Genomic DNA, 27573 nt, shown 5'->3' with positions numbered 1-27573 from the left:
AACAATAAATGGATAAGCCAGATATTCAGGTCATTTAAACTGGTGTGCTGTGAAGAATCGATGCAACTGAGCATATTTGAGATGCTTTCAAGAAGAAAGAGATACTCTTCTAAAGATGATTCTGAACTAATTTTAGTAAATGTGGGTGGAATTACTGGTAAATGCTTTATTTATTCTTTCCATTGCAGAATGTCAAACTCCTTTTGGGATAATTGTACTGTTAGAAATAATTTAAAATATGAGTATGTGAGAAAAAATAGTTTAACAAAAGACTGTTTAAGATCATAGTAGTGATTCTGAAGGTAGAGAACATTATTAAGACTAAGGCCTGGGATTATAATTACCTAACCCGCCTTGGGTAGGTGGGAGGACCCTGGCCTTGTGTTTGTAACCATTTTAACAGGAGTCTAAACACAGATGTATATATGTAATTATATTATTTTTATTTACAGTTTGAAATTTTTGTCAGCTGGAAATTTGAGAGATTTGTTTATGTTCATTTTATAGTCCTGTTTAATTATGTCTACTCCAAATCCTATGCTGTCAATTAAAGGAATTTCATACATTTTTCTGATAAATGAGTCTGACTTCTGTTAATTAACAGCTGAATTTCATCCATTTTCCAAATGTGAAAGTAAAGCACCTTTTCTTGTTATTTTTTTTAGTCTTGTTTTGTTTTTTGTTTGGCTAAACGTGAATCAACAACAGCTTGAAATGGGAGTAATTTTTAGTTATTTGTGTGTTTCTGTGGGAAAGCTGCCCTTGATCCTTACCCTGCGAAGGGTAAGGAAAGATCAAGGACAGCTTTCCCACAGAAAGCTACAGTCAGTAGTTACGTCACTTTGAAGCAGTTGCATCAACAATATTATGTCAATCTGAAGTAGATGTCTGATATTATTTGGAAATATTTGAATAATGAACAGATCTAGAATAAGCATTTCCAAGCTGTCTAGAAGCTAATTTATATGAGAGGTAAGTTCGTGGCTTTTTTTTTTTTTCAGTCCTTATGAACTTTGTCTTTTGTGTGACCAGGACTTTTGAGCTTAACAGCAATAATTTATTAGAATCTCACTGTTACTGTAGGGATTTGAAGTCATTTTGAGGTCATGGTCAGATATCCTTGCTTGGGAAAAAAAAATTGCCTCAAAAGCTAATGCTTCAAAAGTGCTTCTAAAAGTTCAGCTACATTTTTCACAATTTTACTTTTATAATTTTCAAATTAAAATACGAGCTCACTGTGAGCTTTTCAGAGCTCAAATGCTGTGTGAACATAGTTTTAAACCCTTGAGTGTAGTGAGTCCTTAGCAATATTTATCTTTTTATTGTAAATTTTTATTTTATCTGTCCCTTCCAGCTTTTCATTTAATTCACTCACTTAAGCATCCTTTCCTTCTGTACTTAGTATTCATTATAATCTAGAAATCTCTCTGATGTGCCTGTTCTTAGTTTTCCATTTTATTTGGTCCCCTCTTTTGTGTGATTTTGAAAAGGGATGGTTAGTTGGTGTACCAAGGATGTCTGTGTGGTTTGTCTGTTAAGGTGGTTGAAGCAGCAACAGAGAGCTTGTCATTCTGGATCTGAAAAAAATGTCAATTCTATGAAATTTATTTATTCATTTATTTGTTTTTGAAAGATAAAACTTTAGTATTTTAGGTCTTAGAGGTTTGTAGTAATTCCAGGCTTTTGCAATGGTCCTTATTTTAAAGCAAACTCTTGCTTATATATGATTTTTTTTTTAATGAAGCAATACAGAAATAAATGTGTAATTTTTTTTTTCCCAAGCTCTGATGTATTTCTCCTACAGCTATGCAGAGAAGCCTCTAGTGATGGGCTGTTGGAATTAGTGTAGCATTCCCAGGTACTAAGTTAGTGATTCAAGAGACTCATAACAAGGAATTATGAGGAGTTACGTGATGAAAGGTGATAGTTTCTGTTAGACGTGTTTTTTGGCTTAAAAATTGCTCTTCTAAAGCAGAGGTTGAAGTGTACTGATACTGTTTTCTAGCTCAAGAACCTTTAAAACTTTAAAGAAGATTCTCATCAACTTCCATGAATGCTGCATTAGAGCTAGTAAGAAATTTGTGAATTGTGGAATTGAGGCAACATGGAATATATCATGGTCAGAAGAGATGAGAGTATGTGATAAAAAGACTTATGGATAAGTAATGATGTGGACTCTTTGGGGTCCGTTAGATATAATAGCCCGTGTATATAAAGCCCATGAGTGGAAAAAGGCCCCTGTTAGATGCTAGTAAATCTTAGGCAGTTTAAAGCATTTATTTCTTTCAGGAATGACAAACAGGTATCACCGTGGATGAAATGTACTGATGCAACAGATAAGGCTGGAGAGTGAAAAGAGATCCCATGTCTAAATTAAGCTATAAAATAGATTTGGATAAGTAGAAATAATTTACCTTCCTAGCATTTGTCTGGTATCTGTGGGTTTTTTTGTGCACTTTGTATGTAGAAAAACAGTTAAACAATTGGTGTGCTAGTTTTGTCGGAGGGTTCTTGTAAAGCATAATGCATAAAGTATATTGCATTTTGTGGAACATCGACTCTCGTTGAAAGTGAAAATTGTAAATTCTAAGGAATGTGAATGACTGGGCAAAGGGGAAAAGTGGTATCAGATATTGTGTTGCATCATCTGGGAATTGGAAAATGGGATCATTATCTTGCTCTTGGAGTGAGAAGATTGGTCTGTCTTAATGCTTTTCGTTTTGTGTCTAAATTTAATAAGATGAACATGCTAACCAGAGACTATAAGAAATGCAGGATACATTATAAATTATCTAAGGCAAAGGAAGCGTTTACCTTGTAGGAGATTAGTAATGTTAATGCGAGACTAGTGTTTGAGAACAAAGGCACATTTGGAGGCACTTTTGTATTCTTCAAATTTTTCTTAAAATTTAAGGAAGAGAAACATAATGTTTCCTCATAGTAATTAGAGTCTGAACCCATAGTAACACATGATCTTAGAAAGAATCATGTTACTGTGTGATTGTAGAACATTTGTTTTGGCACAGGATCAAAAAAAACCTATTTGTATGAATTAGAATTATTCTTTCTTTGACAGTTCTTCAGCAAGCAAATAGAAATAAGAAACTTTAGTTGACCAAACTGATCCTGGTAAACAAGGTTGCTATGAATACATAACTACAGAGCTAAATATTGTTTTTCCATTCTTGATGCAATTGTACGAGAAGTTTCATATCTAGTAAAGCGTGTTCACAGAATATATGACGATGAGATTAATTTCTTTCTTATTTAGCTTAAAGCTTCTGTAGATTTAATTCAGATGTGCTATAAAATGGCCAATGTCACATAAATTTGAAGATTAGGAGGAGAAAGTGGTTTTGAAAAAATAGAAATTTAATAGAAAACAGTTGCAATGTTAAATGTAATAAGGCAGTCGTGGTGTGATGTTATCAAGACTTCTGATAACTTAAAATGGAAACTAATCGGGTATTTCAATTTCACATTTATTCTGTCTTATTTCAGCTTAATTTTAAAAGCTTAAAAATACAAGTACAGATTCTTTTCTTTATTTGGTCTGTTTAAACAGGCAATGGAGGTGGATGGGAAGGCCTGGAAATAGGGTCAGCTACAATAACATGCTGCACGGTCTTGTCCTCACTTTAGAATTTTGAGTGGCTCCAGAGATGGAGACTCTGCAAACTGGCCTTCTTTGTTTGTTTGCTTGTTTGTTTTTTAATACCAGCCCATTAATGAAACTTGTAGTTAGATCAGTTGTGGTACCACCAGAGCAGGGAGCCATCCCTTCGTGGTTGAGGATTCCTGGGAATGTTAAGTCATTGGTATGTCCTCTGGGATGAGCTCAGAACATGAGTCTTGTAGTTTCATATTTAAATTATGATGTAATCTATATGGATTTTGCTTCCATAAAGGTTATGGAGCTAAATATTTTCTAAGTGTACAGCTCTTAGAGATCCTCTGTAGCTGATACTGTTAATAAAGGGAGTAGGTTCTTTATAACATTGAGCTTACTGTGACTCTGAAGGAAATATTCAGTATTTATTTGGATATAGTTTTGAGTCCAAAAAAAGTCTTAATCTGACTTTAATACTGGAGATTTTAATATTTAAAGAAAAGAGAATCCATGATGCAACTTCTTTGGTAGAAATAGGAGAAAAATCTTCCACAGTTGGAAAATTACAGGGTGTGTAGGTGTTGAAATGCCTCCCGATTCAAATTCTTATTTGGCAGCAAGCCACATGCTAAGCCTTTCTATTTTAAAGGGGAACACTCTGCTTTTCATTACATTGCTTACTCATAAAATCGCATTTTTTTAGTAGTTCTGGTTTCTTCCATCTTGATACAAAATGAATGAAGTATTTAGTAAAATACTTCCTCCAGCTTGCATTGAGGTTTTTGTGTTACTACTGGATGGTGCAAAAGTACACACCCTTTCTTGGCGAGGCTGCAAATGGAATTTTATGATGTTCTGTGTCTCATCCGCCCTGTGACCTTCATCCACTTCTGTGGCTCTAGGTTTCTTCTGTTATTGCAATTAGTATGTGATTCTCAAGGAAATGTGCCATAAACCTGAAAAGCTTTAATAGTCATTGTTATAAATTAGATAATAAAGTGATTTTGAATAATAGAGAAATATTGCAAGCTGTAAATAAATCAATTTTTAATCTTTAATTTAAATCCTTTTTTACTGAGTGACACAATAATGTCCTCTCACTGAGTTAGACATTATTGAGAGGTTATCTCATTATTGAGATATTGCTTCTAAAATTAAGTTGTATCAATACTAAAATCAATCTGAAAAGGTGTAGTCTAGTTGCTTCTCCCTGATTTCGAAAGGCTTTAAAAATGGCTTTTGTATAGGTCTGGCCATCAAAACTTTTCCACATTCTTGTGTTTACAAACAACACTTAAAATAGATTGCTGTAGACAGTAGCCAGCCAGAAAATTGGCTCCTAATGCTCTTCAAGAAACTCACAATAATTTGAACTGATTTTATTACAGAGGATTAAAAAATAGAAACTTACTGATGCAATTTTTCAGTTGTAATACACAGTGTATTTTATTTAGAAAAAAAAAAAGCAGTATTGGATGAGTAATTTTCTGTGTTCCACAAGTAAGGCAAATAGCAGAAGAAAAAGATAATCCCATTTAAACAAAAAGTGTATTTTTATACTCTTTGCAAATTTTTTTTTCTCCTTGGCCTTGAATTTGTGTATCTTCAATTCATTATGCCCTTTAGTCTCTCACATCTTACTCTCTCTTGTGAATTTCCATGTAAATTTTAAGTATTTAGTATAATTTTCTGAAAGTTCAGAAAATGAGAAAGTGAAATATTTGAGATGTAAAAAGTGATGAAGTTTAAACTACTATTGTATTTCTGATGACAGAAAAAAATGGAGAAAATTGAAAGTGAGCAAAGAAACACTAAAGTCACGATGCTTCACCTAAAGTCCCCAATAATTAAGATCACAGGGTAAACCATTGTTATAGATAGAAAGGAAACTTGGAATCTGCTCTGTCTGACCCTCTTAACCCTTCTTCAGACCGTGCGGCTCTGAGAACCAGAAGAAAACCAAAGTAATTTATGAAAATTTGAAATTTGAAACATTTAACAGGAAATAATTCTTCTAGGTTGCTACTCTTAAAACCACTGTTCTCTACTTAGCAACACATATAGTTGATTTTACATCTAATGTTAACTCTCATCCCCTGCTATAATTTTTTGATTTGCTTTTAGCTATTATAAATGTATAGAAACAGTAAATGCAAAGTCTCTGCTCTGGATGTGATTCCCAAATTTTGCTTAGTGGGTCAGAATATTGCAGCCTTGATCACAGCACTGTGTGACAACCTCCATACAGTGTTCACGGCTTGCTGCTCCCTTGTCACTTGCAGAATTAATCCTAACTTTTATTCTATTTGTGTTTTTAATCTTCGTAATATTTAAGAATCACATGTCATGTAAATAGAACAAAGATAGTGATTCTCGGAATTCATGATGGATGACGCTGATTTAGAACTCTGTTAGTTCAGCTAATAAGTTGGTGGTACGCCCTTGTTGGTTGCTGTTGAAATATGGAAACCAGACATATTTGATTTTTGTCTTGATCACTTATTTTAGTTAGGTCTGTAATTGTCCAAATGTTTTTGAGGACAATATATGTTATGTGGAAAACCAGTGGGACTATTGCTAGTGCTAAAGGTAAGCATAAGCTGCCTAAGGCTTGTGATATATTTCTGAAATTTGTTTGCAATGTAGGTGAACTGTAGGTGAGTGACAGGTGAACGGGTCTTTGTGTCTGCCCTTAGGTAGGCAGTGCATGGAGGATATTTGGGGGTACAGGCGTTCGTAGAGCGCAATCTCTCTGACCTCTTTCTGCTGACATAAATTGTTCCCTACCAAGACCTGTTTTCTCTCCCTCATTGTAAAGGAAAATAGTCTTAGAGGTGGACACGTGCAACCTGCACTTAGGTGAGGTGAATGCATTTGTACATGCTCAGCTGTAGGCAGCTTTGGAAGTATTGGCACCTTCATGTTAGATGTGTAAGCAAATGAGATGTAAATATTGCTGTTGTAATTACCCTTTCTGGAAGCAGAAGGTGTTGTTGATGCAGAACTTGCCTAAAACCCTACACAGAATGATTTTTCCTACAGCAATATGGAGAACTTTGCAAATAGTAACAAAAAAAGGCTTTCCAGTAGGGCACTACAGTGTTTCTGCTAGCATGTTCTAGTCGCCAGTGATTTTAATCTGATTTTTTTTTTTACTTGTGCTTCTCACTTATTACGCAAACATGTCCTCATTTTTAAAAGTGCATTCAAATGCATTTAACAAAATCAAGCTAAATTGGGCTGCTTGTCTGTGCCCGTAAATAACTATAATTTTATTTAATCTCTGAGAGGCATAGATGTTGAGGATGATTTGGAGCATTAGTGGAATGTGCAATAATATATTCAGCTCTAAATGCTGCAGGAAGGCTTTGCATTTTAGCTGTGAATATCCTAATATATTGCAGTGACAGAACAGAACTGGAAGTAGAAATTCACTGTCTTGTGACTCTTACATGTACCTAGTTCCTTTCTCTATATTTTTTGCAGAGAAAACTCAGAATGACCATGGGATAGGGCATTCTACATGGAAGAATTTAAAAGTATTTTTAGTCCAAGTTTCTTTTTGGAAAGTGTGTAATCATACTGTACATTATAATTATAATGTCATACTAAGAAAAATGCTTGCATGTGTTCATTATGTACAGTGCAATTTAGTATGCTTAAGAAGAAGCATTTTCGCTGTTTGGGTAGCTGAATATCCTTAGCAAAGCAGGTTTTATTTAAATGGGGGAAAAAGTGCGTTTTATATTTAATTTAATTGCTAACTTTGGCATCGGGGAAAAAAAAAAGGAAAGAACATTTCTCTTTCTGATTCCATTTTAGACATTCCTCCACCTTCACTGGTACCTACCCTTTTCTTCTCCCTCTCCCCCACTTTTTTGTCTCTTTGTCATCAGGATATCACCAACAGAGGCAGAATGAGAAGAAACATAGAAGATACTTAATCTACTCTAGTTTTTGGATATTTTGATGTTTCTTTAGTTGTGTTTAACAACATGAACATATGTTTGATTATCTTCCCCAAAAAAAACCCAAAACTCTGTTCCTGCAATAATGTATGTTGAGTTTTTTTTTTTATGCATCCTTCCATTTGTACCCTTTCTGTGCTTTATCATCTTCACTCTTATGGGAAAGCTTCTACAAAATCACTGCCTTGATGATATAGTTTGGGGGGAAAAAAAAAGTCTCTCAAATATCTTGCTTCCCGCTTCCCCCCCAAATCTACATTAAGAATTAGATCATTTCATATTAGAACTAATATGGAACAGAATTTAAGGCTGACATACTTTTAATGTTGTTTTCTGCTACATAGTATCTTAGTGTTTAAGAAAAGAGTTAATGCCTCTTTTGACTTATTATCAACAACGTTGTTCTTTTTAATGAAACCTGTGAACTTGAAGACATCTTAGGGTCAATGTTTAAAATGCATGTATTTTTGTAAGCTCTGGACAGGATATCCAAGGAACAAGCGTGGTGGCAAATCTTCCTGTTCTGATGCGACAGAATCCTACAGAAACACTTATTCGGGTTTTGCCAAAAATCAGGGTAAGTTTTTGTTCCGTGTTAGTTTTGTTTGGTAGCATATACGGCTAATGCAGGTGTTCGTGTTTTTGAATATGTTTGTCTGACTCTTCAGTGGTGGATTACTTAGCAAATACTTTTCTGTGAAATATTTAATTGCAAGCTCTACTGCATAATTTTCTGCAGAAGAATCTTTAGTCTGTCATATTGGACATCACCTTTCAACTTTTCAACATCGCCCACCCACCCCAAAAATAAAGTTTTAACTGCAATTTGGCATATATTACACAGAGCTGAGATGCTTCTTTCTATCAAAACAATTTTCTGTAAGGACTTCTTAATTATTAGTAAACTCTGGTGATTAAATACATTAGTATAAAAGAAAAATATAATTTTGTTTCGAAAACTTGATGGTTAAGCTGTTGGAAATAAAAATTCCACTGTTTTGGGACAAAAAGATTTTTTTCATGTACAAACAGGAAATGACTCTGGGCAGAAATAAAGTGGGAGTTGTGGCCTCTCTCTCACTCCTTAAGCCTAATATGTGAGTACAGTCTTTGGTTCATGTCTTGACTTTTTATATGGGGATGGAGAAAAATTAAAAAGCTGATCAGGGCCTGGAAAAAGATCTGTACAGAGCTCAATATGTTTCGATCAAGATGTACTTAATTACTTTGTAAAAGGATCTCACTAATAAGGAAGAGTATTCACATGAAAAGGTGTGGAAAGAAAGAAGAGTTAGGAATTGAAGACCGATTAAAAAATAGAAATGAAGCAGACCTTTTTTCTATAATAATGATAGTGATTAGCCTTTGAGCAGGTAGCCAAGCAAAGAAATTAATTTTCCATCTTGCGGTTTCTTTTAAGTCCATAAAAAATGCCTTTCTAGATAGTAAATTAAATGAGATTTAAGTTAACGAGCTCAAAGCAGAAATAAAATAGCAAAATATAATAGCTCTGATAGGAGGAGGTCAGTCTAAATCAAAGTGTTCCTTCTGGCTTTAAACTTCATTAATTAAAACTCTCTGCTGTAGTGACTGACTTTTTTTTTCTGCAGATGCTGTTATAAAGCAGATCCTTCTATGCTCCTCTGTTATTTAATACTCTCAGCAGAAGAATCATTCTGTTGTGCTCAAGTTTGCTGCAGTTTTAAAGAGTTAAATGCCTTTGTTTAAAGGCCTTCAGTGCCTTTACTTGCAAAATGTTATTTGGCATAATTGGCCACTTGACCTATAATTTCTTTTATGATTTTTATTGGAGAAATTGTCCTGACTATTAAGTGGAAATTTTGCACAGCCTGTGGAGGTATAAACCAACTTATTTGCAATTAGGATCTTGCAAATGTCTTACGTTACAGGGAACTAAGCTGATCATTAACTTACTGCATTGATTTCATGTCTGTAAACTGGGAAAGATCACTTATAAAGTCAAATTTGTATGTAAAAAGTAAGATTTTTTTTTTTTAAAAGAAGAAATAGACTTGTAGGGTTATATCTATTTAACAGTATTGTCAATACATAACAGAGTAAGAAAACCCAATTACTTTTTTAGTATCTTTGGGGAAACACAAAAGCATAAATAAAACTGCTTATATTACAGCTGAGGATAAAACAAGTTCAATGAAAAAAGTATGAGGAATGTTCTGACTGTCTGGATTAAAAATTATTTCACTTGTGATAACTGCTAAAACCTAGTTTCTTTTATAGATAAGTGTAGAAATGGATAAATGCAAATTTATCATCTTTCTTTCAAACCAATTAGATTAAAATGGTGTGAAAGACTCTCCATATATTTAGCCATAGGTATTTTAGGTTGAGATGAGCAAAATCAATTATGCCATAGATAGGTAAATGTGCCAGATCTGAACAGTGATTAAATTTAGTGGCAATATTTGGGACAAGTTAAAAAAAACAAACACATTACATATAATTCTGAAGCTAATAGAGGAATTAGATCAGCAAGTCTTCTCATAAATTATAGAGATGAAATGAAGTGGAAACTGGTATGGGTTCTTTTGCAGAGATCACCATTCTACATTTCTGCATGCACCTCCTTGTGAACCTTTTAAGTCACTGAAATCATTGAAATGCAGGTTTAGGGAAAGCTTAGACCTGCCTTTTCCAGGTGTTTTGACTGAAGGAAACAGTGGCTATTGTTTACTAAAGTTTATACCTTATTCATTACTGTCTGATTTGTTCCAAACTCACTTTCCCAATTACTTACTTTCCTCGTACATCACTGTATCCTGGATCTGTGGGGACTCCGTGTACAGAAAAGCACTCTGATTTGTAAATAAGTAAATTTATATTACGTCAGCTTGGGTTGCTCAACTGAAATGAGGATGGAGGTCCACACAATTTCACAGATGGAACTGCACAGTGAATTTTAGCATTGTTTTCCAGGTGAAGGAAATGTTTCTCTCTAACTCGTATTCTCAAACAGAGGAAGGAATTGTTAATTGGCTTGTTTTTATATCTTGTTTTGTAAAGTAGAAAAATCCATACATAAGCATAGAGGAAACTGAAAGTTGAGAAAATATATTATAATTAACCTCACTTTTCTTAACAGATTCCTGTTATAGTAAGAGAGATTTGAATATTTCCAAGTAAGCACTATTAGGAGAAAATGATTTTACAGCTAATTTTGTAATCTACCCATATTTTTGCATACTGGTTCTTAAAAATGAATGTAGAAAATTGAGTGTTCTTTCAATAATTTTCCAGCTCATCCTTTTAAACTGATATAATTTGTAATTATACAGGAAGTGCTGCATGTTGCAGGAGTGGAAATGCAGTTAACAGCTGCTGTTTCATTTTTGACTGTTCTGCAAGAGGAATCAGTGTCCATTCATACGTACTCCCACTCCTTTCTACACATCATTCTACAGAATCTGGAACACAGAGATGCAGGTCAGGGCTTTACAACTACGATGATGACTGATTAATTCTGTATGTTTTGTTTCCTTAGCAACTGTATAATACTGTGTAAAGCAGTGCATACACTTGCATAAAATAAAACATTTTGGCATGCTGGCAACTTACGGGTATTTAAATACGTCATCTTCATTCTGGTTGAAGCAAAGAAAAGTACTTGCTTTAACTGGAGGTCTAAATCCTGTAGTTTTTACTGCGTCTGAAGTTCTGAATTACTAAAATTCTTTGACTAAGAAAATAAAGGGAGAATGATTGACGTTTCTTCTATGATGATTTCTTTTTTTGACACTATCTTAAAGTTACACAATAAAAAATGGCCTGCTGTTGCAAAAGTAGAAAGTTCATGTGGAAAAGAAAGGAATATGCATATTCTAAATGAAGAAATTTTTCTTTTTTTAAGACAGAATAACTATTTTCCCCTGCTTACACCAGCATTTAAAAGGATAAGAAAATGGGGGCAGAATTTGCTTCTGATATATGCATCTGACTAGTGAGTGTACAAAGTCTTGAATGTTAATTTAAGGCCTTTTATATATCTAGCTCCCCAAAGAGGTAAATGCAAAAAGTGAGAAGTAATTTTATAAAATCAATGGGCATTTGTTTATACTTTCTGTGTATGTATAACGTAACATATACCTGTTTCTTACTGGCAGGTGTCAGCAATGCATGGCTAGAAACTCTACTTGCTGTAATAGAAGTTTTACCCAAAGAGACTATTAGACACGAGGTAATAATATTCTTCCCACTTACGCCAACAGAAAATTAATGTTGCTCTGTTTTTCCAAAAAATGAGAGTTCCGTAAAAATCTCATTCACATCAATGAGATTTGTGGCTGTTGTACTTCTGTGAAAACTGGTAACATTTATGGAACAGACTTGGAGAGGAATGTGCTTAGACCTGACAGGAAAGTCACCTTAAAAACCTTCAGTGCTCTCCATCAAATAAATACCATATACATTTTAACACTTGGGTTACACATAGTATTTTTTAGAAATGTGTTCATGTACCCTGTACTGCCACGATTACAGGGCAGTATATCATTCTGTCTCTTCATGAGGAAAAGACATCTTGTTTGTCACTGGACAAAATTCTGGATTTTTGCTAAATGGGACTGACTGCTAGAGATATTCCTGATTGTGTAATCCAATGTCCTGCAAACACTGTAGTCTTTCACTTGGTAGGCTGAGGAAAAGGAACAAATTCTATCGCTAAGTCATAAAGTACCTCCTCTTTACTCTGCTTATTTATTAAGTTTTGTGCTGAGAATTTGTGCTAGTAATTGAAATCCTGCACTATTTTTTTATAACAAAAATATTCTAAAAGTTGAAAACTTAGATGGTTAGGAGAAAAAAAAGAAGAAAATAAATCTTGTCAGCTCCAAATCTGTTGCTAATATAATTTTAGTGAACTTCACAGAAGTGTTGTGACAAGCTACAGGAGGTATTTGTAGTGTTCTCCCTGACTCAGCATTTGGATTTCCATCATAATTTCTCTGCAAAAAGTAGTATCCCTGAAAGTTGTATTTTACAAATCCTCTCTTAGTTTATTTCTGGCACTGTAGAGGTGATCCATCAAATGGCAGCACGGCTCCCATATGAGCTGCAGGGTTTCTACGTCTATATGGAAATGAAACTGCTTCCCTACAGATCCCCAAAGTATACATAATTAAGAGATATCATTGCCTCCAAGCTCCATACCAAATTAGGTGTTTTCTACGAAAATTAATCAAAAAGAACCTCAGAGGGATTCCCTTTTCTTCTTTGTCTGTTGTTTTTTTATGCAAGGACAGATTTAAATTTCTTTTTCTTTTCTTTTCTTTTCTTTTTTTGTGAAAATTCCCAGCTAATAGCTGTAAATACTCATATATAACTTAGTCTCAAAATAAAGGCTCAAGTAGACAGATGTAAAACTATGACTGTGATGTGAATCACAAACTGAAATTTGGGCCAAGATATGGATGTAATATACTATAATTAGTACTGAATGTTAAATGCAGATTTCCAGTAGGCTGTTAATGTACATATGCGTTATTATTGTTCACACTAATTAATTCCATAAGAGTGGTAGATAACATTTGGGACATACATTTTACTTTTGTTGTTGTTGTTGTTGTTGTTTTTTCTTCTTTAAAAGAAGAAAATATGCTATTTACTGTTCAATTTTTTCTTCTTTTTTCCTTCATATAGATCCTGAATCCACTTGTTTCTAAGGCACAGCTTTCTCAAACACTTCAGTCCCGCTTAGTCAGTTGTAAAATTATGGGAAAATTAGCTAACAAATTTGAAACTCATATGTGAGTATACTGTACATATATTTTCATTCCAAAGTGTATATCAACTTTTCTTTGTCACATTATTATTACAATTCACTGTAATTTGATTTATTACAATAATGAAATACTTTCCTTTTACAGATATCTGTTTACAGTTATCTACAGGTTACTATTTATCTGGGTAGTAATTAATGATAAAAAAAAATTCAGTATATAACTAGTATATTCATACTTGCTAATGTTCATATCTGACTTCAATTTATATATTCTTCTATATATTCAGTACAATTTTCACCTCAGTAGTAGTATTTTTCTTACTAGGAAATAAGCCAAATGGTGAATGTCTCTACAACTTATGAAAACCAAACTCGACTTCATCATCGTAAGATTTCTTATCATAAAGAACCCACCTTCTTCAGTTTTTATTTTTTAACCCTAATTACACGACGATTTGTAATTATCTGTCCATAGTTATATGGAAGAGCATTAGGAGCCCTTGCAGGAAGTTCCCTCTAATGATGATTTTAATTCACCTCAAAATGCAAGAATTCAGCATAATAGAAGAAATGAGCAACAGAACCATTTGAGAGAAGATATTTGGAAACAAATATATTTTCCTTCAATGAGAAAGAACTAAAGGCAAACAAAGAGTAGATACCTATGCCTTTGCTATGTACATACTTGACAGATGTGTAGAAATAATGGTTGTGGTGAAATACTTTGAGATGGTTACCAAAGCCTTCAAATCTTTGTTTTTAAAATCCTAATTTGTAGAAATCTGGATTAAAAAAAAAACTAGCTTCTGAATAGAAGCTTCCTGTAGGTTAGATGAAGATCACTGAGAAGTTTCCGAGCTATATGGATCCTCTGTTAAAATATTTTCAGTGCGGCTGAACAAGGTGAAAAAGAGATCTTGATCTGCAGGTGTGGAGTATGGCACGGGCTGAGTAAGATTTATGACACCCTATCATTCCCTGTACAGGGAAGGTTGCAGGAGAGGTGTTTATTCGTGGGAGTTAGCAATGTAGAAATATGTCTTCACATTCTTTTCCAGAAAGGCATTATTTTTCCTCAAGAAAATTTATACTATAGTAAAATTTCTTTTGTATGACTTCCAGGATATTTGTATTGGCACAGTCATGACCTTAAAAAAAAGAAAACATGGCTTTTTCTACATGCTGTTCTAACAGCTGGCTAAATTCAAATCTTTTTTTAAAAGTAGTTAGTACTTCAGAGTATTTTAAAATGCTGCACTCCCAAGACTTGGTACAATTTTTGGAAGTTCGGGGTAAATATGTGCTATAAGAAGCAAATTAATTTTCATTGGGATGAATAGAGGATGTGCACACTAACTTGAAAATGTTGTTATCTCTATTTCATACCCTTTCTCTGAGTTTTGAAACAACATAAGGTTTTGGACAGAGATACTTTAAACTCATAACAGAATCTTGGGCAATGAAAGGAAACACAATGCCTGTGTCTGCCAAGCTACTGTCTGCGTTTTTACTTAAACAGAATTCAAAATAGCTTTTCTATGTATCTGCTGTTGTTTTAACATAAATACTAGGATATACTTGCATAAAGTCATTGTAGTGTTGGAGCTTTAAATCTTAAATTTCTTGTGGATTGTTCCATTTTATTCCTAAATATACCTTTGATACATGCTTTCCAAAGATAAATATTAGTGACAGTGAAGCGAGGCCACCTCCTCTGAACATGTTCTGTTGTTTTTATTTTGGTACTTAATCTCCCCAAAGTGTCACTAATTTCTACCTGAGGACTTTTTTTTTTCTCCATAAATTTCAATGTTTGTCTCATGAGTTTTGTTTGAGTTTAGCAACATATATGTGTATCTACACACAAAGACTGAATCATTCTAATCAAGAATGAGCCAAAGAGTGTGTGAATTGTAGCCTTGCATGCATCTCACATTGGCAGTTGAAACAATTGGGATATTTTACAATCTTCATCAGCTGTATTGAAGCTTAGAATTAACTTCATCTACATATTTTATAATGCTTAAGGGCTATTATAATTATGGGAGTATGTGGATCACCATTTATTGCCCTACAGCAGGTAGACTGCTCATGAAATTTGGACGGATTAATCTCAAAAGAGGGAAAAAAAAAATAAAAGCCTGTTTTTACTTGGCAGCTGAGTTTCCACATGGCATGTTCACAAGGCTGAGTATTAGGTGCTGCAGAATTTGCTCAAGCTGTGTGCATTGCATTTACCTTCAGAAAAAAAAAATCTACATGAAGTTTTGGAACTTGACAAAAGATTGAACCACAGCAGTGTGTAAAGGTTTGGAGCATCTTTGGTATACATGGGAAAAGATTAATCCATGTGTGAATCAGAGGAGTTTTCTTATTCATCGTGATTTCTGACTTAATAAAACAACCTCTTATTAGTATTCCTGCTCTCTGTTTCCAAAGCAAAGACAAAATTAATTAGGATTTGCATTTCTATTTACATAATTCTTTGTATTCTTGAAAAAATGTGCTATAAATGGTTGTTAAATTTATTATCAATAAGTTTATTTGGTATTTTCACGTCTTTGGAAAGTATTAGATTAAATATGAGCAAATTATGGCTGTAAATATTTTTGAAGAAAAGTCCTTTTTTGTTTCTTATCTGAAGCAGGGTATTATTTTATATCATTATCATTTATATCATTAGAGTCCAAAAACTAAGTTTTTTGCATCATTAATTGCTGTGTGTGGTAAATTATTTTTTTTAAAATGCGCTTAGAGATAATACATGGGTAAAACTTGCATATTACAAAGTGGATTTTATATATTTTTGTTCTGTATATTAATGAATAATGTTCACATTTTTAGTATTAAAAGAGAGATTCTTCCGTTGGTAAAATCACTGTGCCAGGATGTAGAATATGAAGTTAGAACTTGCATGTGTCGGCAACTGGAACATATAGCTCAAGGAATAGGGTGAGTAAAATTTGCATAACTGCTACTGAAGGTAAACTCTCTCTAAAATATTTAATGATAACCTAAAAACTCCTTTTAAGATTTCTAATTTAACTCATGTATAATCAATAATAAATGCAGAGCATATAGATACTTTCTTGTGCATTGCAGTTAGCTGTTTTCCATTCTCAGGTTTGTATTTGTATGTGATAGCAAAATTACTGTACTACATAAGCAACTTTTTTTTTTTTGAATAAGGAGTTCAAAGTTTATTGAAATAGGGAATTCAAAGCTTATTGAAATCATTTAAATTGTCCATTGATGTCATTTGGCTTCTGGTTAAGACCTATTTAAAAATGGATGAGGACTATGGCAAGTAGTTTCAAATAATTACTCTGCCACCTTTTGTAAAAGTATGCTAAATTTATTATTAGTATTATTTTTATTTTTGGTACTGAAAGCAAATTTCGGTTTATTATCAGCTTTTACTCTAACCTTGAAGACTCTCAGTATTATACATAGAGGCATATTAAAAGTTCTGGAACTTGTATTCTAATGGAATTGATTAAAACATGTTAGGTTTGGGTTTGGTCTTTGGGTGAACACCTATTTTAAAATTTCTGTGCTGGAGAGAAAAGAGCAGTAGATGCTATTATAGACTTGAAAAAATTGTCAAGTGATGTTTCCTGCCCTGTGTTGTGCAGGGGGACAGATTAAAAGATCCTTATGGTTCCTCTGGCCTTTGAAACTGTGAATCTGGGAGTTACTCAAGGATGAGGCTTAAACTGAAAGCTAAGTTTGTAAGCTACTGTAAAAATGCACTTCAATTTGCTAGCACTGAAGCAGAAAATATCTTTTCGTATGCCACTGCCAATTTTTTGATTGAGTTTTTTGTTGTTGTTGTTATGGTCTAGATTTTTGAGGTACTTTAAAAAAATGAGAGAAATATCCCTGCAAACAATATGATTTACCTCAACTACAGTGGAATTAGGATTCACAGCAAAAACTGAGGCTTACTGTTATGTTCTTAATATACATTGTTTTGGTAAGATTATAAAGAACAGGAATTGCTTGATTCATAGAAAAAAATCACTTTTATTGCAATGCAGAATAATATTACACAAGTGCTTTAGGCAGCTGTTCTGTATGGCCTTTGTTCTGTAGATGTTCGTAGTATGTGAATAATGTGAACAGAAAATTATTCATTTATTTTCATACTTACATACTTACTTCCTTTTATACCAAGGGTGAGCAAAGCATAGTAAATATTTTTAGTGCTTTCCATAACAAATATTCATATTTAAAAAAAATCTCTAGCTGAGAAGAAAAGGATAGAATTTGTTGATGATATTGCTATTTATAACAATGAAAATTTGATGAATATTTTATTAAACTGAAGAAGTGAGGAATTTGAAATTCAGTTCATTTTTACTGTGTATCTCATACGTATATCTTTATGCAATCTTAAAAACAATTCTGAGTAATGGGAGATTAAATATAAGGAGATGGTTCTATTTATCCTCAGAGAGTGATCAGATTTTTTTTTTTCTTTTATTTTTTTTTCTACAAAGGGGACAGGAGGGACAGTTTTAAGTCTTGTATACGTTGAAGTCTGTTAAATGTACTTCTTGCGTCATCAAACTGGAAATTACTGGAACCACGTTTAGAAAACATTTCTTGGTTTAGTTTTTAACTCGCGATTTCTGGATCTCCATCTAGGATGATGTACTAATCTCCTTTCCCATGACCCTTACAAGACATGTGCATTTCTTTTTCTATCCTCTTCCTTCCTTCATTCCCATTTCATTTTAACACTTACATGAGATTTTTTTGACTGTGTGTTAACATTTTTAATAATGAACTAAATTGTATATTGTATCTGTGCACTGAAAGTCTTAAAAAGAGATAGGTGCTGTGTAGTGGCAGTTGACAGTACCAATGGCAACGTATCCAGCTTTAAAACTGTGGTTTAGTAGGTCTAAATGCATAGTTATCAGTTATTGCATTGTGCTGTATATTTTTCTTGATTTTTTTTTTTTCCCTCCCTTACGTTTAGCATTTATGTATCTGTATACATTACTTTCTTTCTGATAGTTTCTGCGTTGGCTCTTGCTTTGTGCATAAATCTTTAATTTCATAAGAAATGGAAAAATGGATAATTTCAGTGCATAAACTGTTGCTGTGTTTTAAGTTGGTGATGAGTGAGTAGTAGGAAAATAACAATAAATAACCAGGAATACACCAATTTTTTTTTTAATGGAAATGTTGAAGGCATACTGTGACAGCAATCACACAGCTTCTTTTTACTATTAAGGGATGTAATCACTGAAGGTTTATCATGTATTTTCTAGCAATTTTATACAAATTATTAATCATCTGTTCAGAAGAAAACTGTTAACCTATAGCTAGATTTGCTGGTAACATTAATAAGTAAATAGTAAGGTACAAATCAATTTGGCTGGTGCTTGCTATTTATAAGTCTTTGAAAGTATTATTGTTTTCCCAGACTTGCAGAAGGGATAGCTGTTACCTTTTGGGTTTGATATTTTGGTTGGATATTTTAGCATTTTTATTTCTACATATATATATATATATATATATATGGTTCTGTATTACCCATATTTAATTGTTTTTACTTTGGACCTTATTCTTTTGTTACATTAAGTACTTTCTGAATATTCAGAGTAATAATCAGAAGAATTTTCTTACACACGGTGATGTAGCTTGACTTCTTGCGTTTTTTGAGATTACATTTTTGTCTGATTTATTTTGAGCTAGTTTGAAACCTTTTTTGTGATGAGCTTTTTGCATTTTCAGCTTACATGTTTATTTGGCCGATGAAAAGTCCTGAGATTATGTGCATTCATTGTTTTTATTTAATTTTCGTTGTGTTGCAGCTTTGTCATTTTTAACTTGTTGGCCACCAAAATAATGGTGTAGTAAGAATAAGTAAGAATTTGTATTGAAACATTGTTTCATTGCATATTTTTTCCTTGACTGTTTGCCTTGCTGTGCAGGACAGAACTAACAAAAACCGTGGTGCTTCCTGAATTGGTAGAACTGGCAAGAGATGAAGGCAGCAGTGTGCGTCTTGCAGCCTTTGAGACATTAGTGAATCTGCTTGAAATGTTTGATGCAGGTAAGAGCTTAATTTAGACTTGCAAGCACAGTTATTAAGACTTGAAGACACCTTACAAATGTGTTCAAGTAATTTTTGTTCTGTCGGAATTTTTAGGACATTTCATTTGTTTGGTTTACAGTTTTTATCCTTTACACTTGTATATTTCATATCTTAAAATGCATCATACAAAATAATTTCAAAAGGGGTATGAACTAGCTGTCTAAAAATCCTCTTATTTCTTATTCCAGGTTTCTAATATAATGAGTTGAATAAGTTGAATAAAATTACTTTATAGCTGATCAGAATATTGAGTTATTGTCTTTTACTTAATACTGTAAGATCTGTATCACAATAATTTAATGCAACAGATAATCAATTTTTGTGCTCATTTACTGTTAACTGTTTTTGTAATTTTCTTAAATAAAAAATAAGAGCTTTAAGTAAAGCTAGTCCTAACTGCAGCATGCCTTCTGAGCTGAAGAAGCCAGGCTGGAGTAGTGATGTGATATTTATGTATGTATCAGTAAATCTTGCAGTTTTAGCATTCACTTTATATGTCAGATGCATTAATAAATTTCTGAACAGAAAATATTTCTTCATGACCTGTAAATTGCAATACACGCAACTGATGCATTTTTAAGATGTACTAAACACCAGCAGTTGCTTTTTAAATCCCTTTAAAATTGACTGTATTTGGCACTGAAAGATTTTTCCTTTACAAAGAGAAAGTAGTATATTTTTTAAAGCTTTTCATTATATATGAAACAAAAAGCATAAATGCTTGTGTTTTCCCAGCAACCTACCTTTTCCCTAATCAATGCATATATGTCATTCTTCAGATGTAGGGATGAGCGTCTGTGCCTTCATGTGAGGAAGGGGAAATTCCATGTTGTGTCTGGTTCTTTTGGCTTAGTGGTGATGGGAAACCTATGTTCATGGCTCTCAGATTCTCATCCCAAATTCACATCAATGTTGGTTGGAGCAAACTTTGAGGAGAACTGCTTCCAGTGTAATTCCGGCTAGCTGGAGTATTTACATGCTCCAGCCCGCTACAACCCCCTACCCTGCTGGGATTTTATTTTATTTTTTTCAGAGCTTTTCCAATTCTGTTATTAATTTATTCTCCAATTTTTTTGAACCTCTAGAAATATCCAAAAGAGCAAAGCAGTATGCAAAGAGATGCATACTGCAGTGTATGTGACCCAAGAAAAAAAAGGAAAGAAAGAAAAAAAAGAAGAAAGAATCTCTGTTGAGCTGGTGATGGTTGATCACTGCTTATTATTTGCCACTTTTCACTTTATACTGTCTTTTTCTCCAAATTTCATCATTATTTATCTTCATTAGTGACTTTATTTTGCACCACATTTCCGACTCCCACTCCTGTTTTACTGACTATGCTATTCCTTCCTGATGCATAAGTGAGGAGCAAATATTTACTTTACAGGAACTTGTTGATGAATTACTAAAATACACGATTGCATATAAGCCATATGGAGAAGTATGTAAAGAAATAAGATTGTTGGGGGAGAATGCCATAAGTGGAATTTTTAGCTGTTAGGACTTGCATTAGTAAGTATAATAGGTTAATTTTCAAATTATTTTAGTCATTTACATTGAAATGCAACTTTTTTCCTCCTAGTCTTTCTCCTCGCCCCCAAAAATTACTGTAACTGTTGATTTTAGTTACTGAAGGAAGGCTTGAGGAAAAGTCATTGGGGATTATTTATAGTTTTGCAAGGAATGTGTTTCTAGAGGTTCGGGTTGTGTGCTTTTTGGATACATGGCTGAACTAGTAAATGAACACTTTGCAAGTAATCCATAATTATCTGCTAGTTTGTTCCCCACAAAATGAAAATATTTTGTTTTCAATGATAACAGGTCAACTTAAATATTTTGTTCAACCCCAAACACTTGCTGAATTTGGATGTTATGCCACCATGTAAAAAAATCCTAATCTCTTAAAAATGTGACCATTAAAAATACAGTATATTAATATTTATTATATTAAAAATACAAGTCAAAATGTTTCAATTTGAACGTTTTCCTCCTTCATCTTGTAGGGAGACAGAGCACACGACATTATTTGCTCAATTCAACTTTTATTTCTAATTGGTTTAATTTCTTTCCCCTGCACTTAATTACTTTGTTTCACTGTGAATTTATTTTTTACCATAAGACTTTCAACCTCTTCTCAGTAGGTTATAAAAACTCACTTTTAACACACACAGATTTCTCTTTTGCACCGTTAGTCATATTCTCTCTTTATCTCCATAAATTCCAAATAGATATCATGCTAAAAGAAGTTAGCAACTGTTCATTTACTCATATGCTGTGGTTCAAAAGGGTTTCTTTGGTGGATGCCCTCCCTTTAAAAATTATTATTATTTTAAAAACATGAAGAAGAAATGGAATGGCAGGTAAGGTCTTAAAAACTAAGAACCATACTTTAGTACTATGTTGGTCGTTCTCTCTATTTTCTCCATGTTAGCAGATATTTTTTACAACTTGTTATGGAAATTTGTATGTGCTCTTTTTTTTTTTAAGTGTTTGATGACCAGGAACTGACGGAGAAATCTTGCTTGTCTTTCAGATGATAGAAGTCAAACGGTTCTCCCTTTAGTGAAATCATTCTGTGAAAAGTCCTTCAAAGCAGATGAATCTATTCTAGTTTCCTTATCATTCCATTTAGGGAAGCTCTGTAATGGACTATATGGTATGTTTTAATTCTCTTTAAAAAAAAAAAAAAAAAAAAGAGAGGAGATCAGAAAATTTTACATATTTAGTCATAATCCTAATGACTAATATTTAATCATCATTTGACATAATATCCAGTTAGCCCGAATTTATCTGTGAAATGATGTTTAGGAAAGTACATAGAGAATTAGAAGTTTGAAATAATTTACCTCATCAAGTTTGAATTTTGTGAATTTCCTCTAAAGGTGTATCCATCTGTTTATTGTTTTTGTTATGGCAAGGACAGAGATGGAATATGATGGTTTTGGTTTATTGGTTTGACTAATCTTTTTTGATACTTTGTCAGATATTTAGGAGAGTTGGATGTTTAAACTTTTGAAACTAGAAATCCTTGAGATCACATTGTAATGTGTATGCTCACTTCTGTGCTAGATACGTTTATTTGAGGCACAGGACAAAAATTCTTTTTTTTTTTTTTTAATAGTTTGACGTTGTTTGTCATGTGCGGTCTATGACCAGAGGTAGCTCAAAAGGTTTTGTTATTCTTTCGTTTTAAGTACACCTGCCCCATAAGCACCTAAGCACTCTTTCTCACTCTTTCTCTTTCTTGACTTCAGTGACTAACAGCTTTCTCCTCTGTCTTGAATGGCAAAATGAGCTTTTTTTCCTTGGTCCTTCTCTTATTACTAATAGAGTTATCAAGTTATTGCTTTTGATTTTTGACATAATCTTCCTGTTTGCTTTCTAGTTGGTTCTGATATTTATAAATTTTGTCCTTGCATATTCCTATACCTCCTTATTAGCTTTAGCAACGTGGCCTAATTTTTCCACTTTCTGTGTAATTTTTCTGTGTCATCAAGGTCCATAAAGAGCTCAAAATTCAGTCATGAATAATCAGTATTAGTAGAACAGCCAAACATGTCCATCAAGACTCAATCTTTTTGTAGTTAGTGTTCACTTTCTAGAATTATTTCATTTTCTGTAATTTTCTGTCTGTGTAATGTGTATCAATGATACTCCACTAGACTCGAGGGAAGAGGGGAGAATAAAAATTGATATACTTGATAGATTCACAAATAAGATCTGCTTTTTGGATGTTATTGATAGAATTTGTAATGAGAACAACAAGCCATTATCACTTTTTTTTCTTTTTTTTTTCTCGAGGCATTTTTACTCCTGAGCAGCACTTACGATTTTTAGAATTTTATAAGAAACTTTGCACATTGGGTTTACAACAGGAGAATGGACACAATGATAATCAACTACAACTTCAAACTCTGGAACAGGAAAAGAAATATATTTCAGTGAGGAAGAACTGTGCTTACAATTTTCCAGTAAGTAGGCTGATCATGCACATCATTCACACATCAAACATTTTTAGATATATTCTAGCCCTCCCATGCAAAGTTCAAGTAAATGGCTTAGAGTAGATGTTGTACAAAAGCATTGCTAGAAAGCTTTCTAATTGCAAAGTTTCAGGAAAAGAACACTGGAAAATTTGGACTAGAGAGTACTTTTATGTTTTCTCAAAACTCTTAGAACAACAGTATTGAGAAAATGACCCTGAACAGAGACCCCATTTTTAAACCCTCCAAAAGTGAATGTTCTGCTTGCTCTCAACTATGAATAGTTAGGTTCCTAAATGTAAAAAGTCCTTTAAGGCCTTTAAACCTAGTGATTTATTCTGTGTTTTGGTATTTGCATTTATATTTAAAGCATATGTCTTTGTTCCAAGAACTAGCAGGTAGTTATTTTGTGCTGTCTTTTAAAGACAAGCACCGAGATTGTAGGTAGACATCTGTTGGTTTACTTGAGCAAAAAGCAAGGTATGTAAACACACAATTATATTGAAATCCAGATGCTTGCTTTGCTGCATGCTAAAATATTGTTTCTTTCTGAAGTTTCCTATTGCTGCTTCCACTAGTTTACAGAAAGATTTGCAATACTTATAAAATTAAGGCTTGAGACTCTGTTTTTAATCTATGTCTTCAGGCAAATCCTGCAGCATGTCTAAATCCAAATTGGGGGTACTCAAATCTGGAAGTTACCTGACACCTGAGTTTTCACATGGTCATCAGAAATGCTTCACCTCCTCTTTATAATCAGAGTCTTGTTATCCCCAGATGTCTTTCTGGTTGTATTTTCATCTAATAATCTCTGATGTGTGTGTGTGTGAACCTTGTCTGTACAGTTAATAATTTTTTTTTTTTTTTCCACAGGCCATGATTGTTTTTGTGGATCCAAAGAATTTTCATTTGGAACTGTATTCTACATTCTTCTGCCTTTGTCATGATCCTGAAGTTCCAGTCAGATACACTATGGCCATGGGCTTCTATGAAGTAGGTCTACAAAGGTTCTTAGTTATGACTTGAGCTCTTTTCTGCTTTATACCATTTTCCTCTTAAACTTATATTTGTGATTGTTAAACCGAAATAAAAAGACTTGAGAAAACTTATTAGTGGTCAGTCTCTTCTGCTACACAATTATAGCCTAGGTACACATATTTACTTACGTGACTTGGCATTTGGCTAGAAGAAGTTATTATTGATAATTGAATTCTGAAGTAAGAAAAGTTTGAAGAAATTCAAAAAGATCAAGTGTTACGTAATGACATAAGTGAATAGAGTAATTGGAATATGTTAAGATTTTGAATGCTATTGCCATGGGTCAGAGAACAAATGAGGATCAAGGCAGGATGAGTTCTTTAATTTCACAATGCAAAACAGAAGAAACTTTACTGAAAGAAGAAATTAAGTAAAAGAAGACAAAGCAGATAGATAAATATGGAGACTGATTAAACCTGAGACAAGTAGGAGAAAGGAACTTTCCACTCTGGTCCTGAAACCCTTCTTTAGAACTGTACAGTTAGCTATTGCGCTAGTAGTCTGTGGAGAATATTTATATTTTTTGAGTGTAAGTTAATTGCTTAAATTTAATATGCAACTACTTTGAAATTTATGCAAATGTAAAAGCATATATTCAGATTTATATAAGCGCTGTTACATTATTTTCAAAAAATTTAAAAAATGCACAACTGCGTAGATGCTGTTGGCTATATGGGGTGAATTCCAGAAATGAATATACTGTAACTCTGCTGATTTTAATAATCCACATAGGGAGATCTTTGTCCTAGGTATTCACACTGTTTTGCTGAGAAGCTTTGTTTCAGTCCCGTAGCCTAGCTTTTTATCTCGTTCTGTAGCTGGAGATAATGAGAAGTTAAGCAGCTTCCTGGAAGCTTTTAAATCAGTAGTGGAGCTATAAATGAAGCTAAAGTAATTTTCTTTCCACTGTCTTTAGTAAGACAGATGGATTTCCAGTTGTTTGCCTTTTGATGAAGTGAAGATCAAATTAATTGCTGAAGTGTAAAATTAGCATGTTGCTCTGCATAGTATTTCATATGAGATTTGCTCAGTAAAAAATACCTGTAAAATTAGGCCAATATGCATTTATTGCTGTTTGATTTATTTTTAACACTATAAGAAGGCAGACACGTGTCACAGGTACAAATAATTAATGGCATTCACTTCTAGGTGGATATATATGTTTTTTTTCAATTAATTAACTATTTCCCTAAAACTTTTTCTTGATTGGAAGTAAGCTCGTTTGATTCATATAAAGAAAACTGTTAGAAGTATCTAAATGACTGCATATGGTAGAAATCTCAAAACCTCAAGTATATCTCATATTTGTTGTAAAACCTTTTTTGTAGTTTGGAGATTGACTTCTGTTTCTGCAAAACTTTATACGTGACATATGAGTCACAATAAGAAAAGCCTTGAGTTAAGGACTGAAACCTTCAGAAGGAATGTCAGGAAATGTAAAGTCCAGAACTGACTAAGCCAATTTCTGTATTTGCTTCTTTTTTTATTTTTATTTTTTTGGGGGGGGGGGTAAATTATAGAGCTGAGTGACTGTTCACTCTCCTGAGGAGCATGAAGTAGGATATTTAATATTCTAGAAAGAATTTCTCTGGCCTTGCTTTGCAGTCTAAAACACTTTTGAAAAATGTGTTAGAGTTAATCCTAAAAGCATACTTCACAGTTAGACAATAGTTTTTGTCACATATACTTTAAAAAAACATTTTTCATAATGTGATAAGTAAAATGTATGTAACTTTAGCAGGCTAGTGTTAAACAATGGCTCCATATCCCTTGTGCACGCTTGCCTCAAAGTAAGCACATGTAATGTGACTGTTAAGGTTCCATGGAGCTAAAGTGTTTCACCTTATTATCTCGCTGTCATTTTTAGGTTGCTAAGCTTTTGAATTCTGGTGTGTATACAATACATAAAGAACTGGTAACACTGCTACAGGATGAGTCACTGGAGGTAATGTGCTCTCATCGCAACTTTCTTTTGTTTGCTGCATTAAAGCCGATTATCTAGTGGTTTAATAATGCTAATAAAACAAAGTGTTGACTGTTTGATATGATCGATAGCTCTGTTTCACAGTCTTCATAAAGACTGCAAGACTTCTATAGTTCAGGAGGAAAATAGGAAGATGTTTGAGTTGAGTGAACTCACAGTGATTTTACTAGCTTTTAGAGTACTTGATATATTAGCTACTTGAATACTTCAAATATTTTATTAATTATTTTAGTATTTATTACCATGTAATTTCTGTGAAAAGGTTTGATATTGGTAATGTATTAAAATAGGTTATTTATGGTATTCCAGGTTTTTACTAGGTTTTATTTTCATTTCTTCAGCTGAAAAGGGATAAAGAAGTTATGTATGATTCAAAGATCAGGGCATACAGAAAGGGTTCTTGTTTGAATTCTCATGCTGATTAACTGAGTGTTCTGGAGACAGTTGTGTATGTTAGTGTGCCTCAGTTTTACCGTCTGTAAAATATGAAACAGCCATACTGAACACAATGTGGTGAGGTTTATTTTGGATTGAAAAAAGAGAAGTGTTTATGTTTGATACCAAATCATCTCTGATGACAGTGCTTCTGATATCTTTTTTCCTCTGTGTGTAGGAACTTTGGATTGACGTAAAAGAGTACTGCTTTTTAGGTGCTCTATTTTATTTTGGTATCCAGTAGTAGACATTTTCAAGAAAATTTAAAATAATCTTAGAGTATCTGCTTATAAATTGTGACATTTTGACCCATCTTAGAACATTTTTCAAGTTGAACATCTGAAGTTGAGACTTAAAAGCAGCTGGGGATATTTAAAAATACATTTCAATCCCTATGAAGTTAGCTGAATAATAACAATTTAAGATATATTAAATCCTCTGAATAGGTACCAGAAAGTATTTAATAGTGTGCTTTTCTAGTCCCATTTCTGAGATTACAATGCTTAAAAGTAAGGTTATTTTATTAATTATATATATTTTAATTTGTCAACTACGGATTTTCTTAAAGCAGGAAAGATTCATCTGGCAAATATACTGTCTTCATGTTTTCATGTCTGCCAAGATTATTATTTAACTGTTTTTGAAATATGAATCTTTCTTAAGAATGAGTGTTCATGTTTGAATATTTCAT

At 33.2% G+C, this 27573-nt stretch overlaps 1 protein-coding gene across 4 annotated transcripts in view; it reads left to right on the top strand.

Annotated features, from left to right (window-relative positions):
- Nucleotides 1–27573, top strand: part of PPP4R4 (protein phosphatase 4 regulatory subunit 4) — a 59898-nt gene that overhangs the window by 11308 nt on the left and 21017 nt on the right. For all 4 annotated transcript variants that reach the window (XM_088539692.1, XM_088539691.1, XM_088539690.1 and 1 more), the window contains exons 3-12: nt 8053–8155; nt 10893–11040; nt 11718–11791; nt 13252–13358; nt 16178–16285; nt 19282–19403; nt 21976–22098; nt 23244–23413; nt 24299–24418; nt 26331–26408. In XM_088539692.1, the coding sequence (XP_088395818.1) occupies nt 8053–8155; nt 10893–11040; nt 11718–11791; nt 13252–13358; nt 16178–16285; nt 19282–19403; nt 21976–22098; nt 23244–23413; nt 24299–24418; nt 26331–26408 (1153 nt within the window). The remainder of the gene's footprint in view (nt 1–8052; nt 8156–10892; nt 11041–11717; nt 11792–13251; nt 13359–16177; nt 16286–19281; nt 19404–21975; nt 22099–23243; nt 23414–24298; nt 24419–26330; nt 26409–27573) is intronic.

This window comes from Tinamus guttatus, unplaced genomic scaffold, assembly GCF_059628265.1.
Source record: "Tinamus guttatus ecotype Peru unplaced genomic scaffold, ASM5962826v1 Tinamus_guttatus_pri_ptg000048l, whole genome shotgun sequence".
Taxonomy (NCBI): Eukaryota; Metazoa; Chordata; class Aves; order Tinamiformes; family Tinamidae; genus Tinamus; species Tinamus guttatus.
The sequence above is the reverse complement of the archived record's forward strand: the minus strand, read 5'-3'. Positions and strand labels throughout refer to the sequence as shown.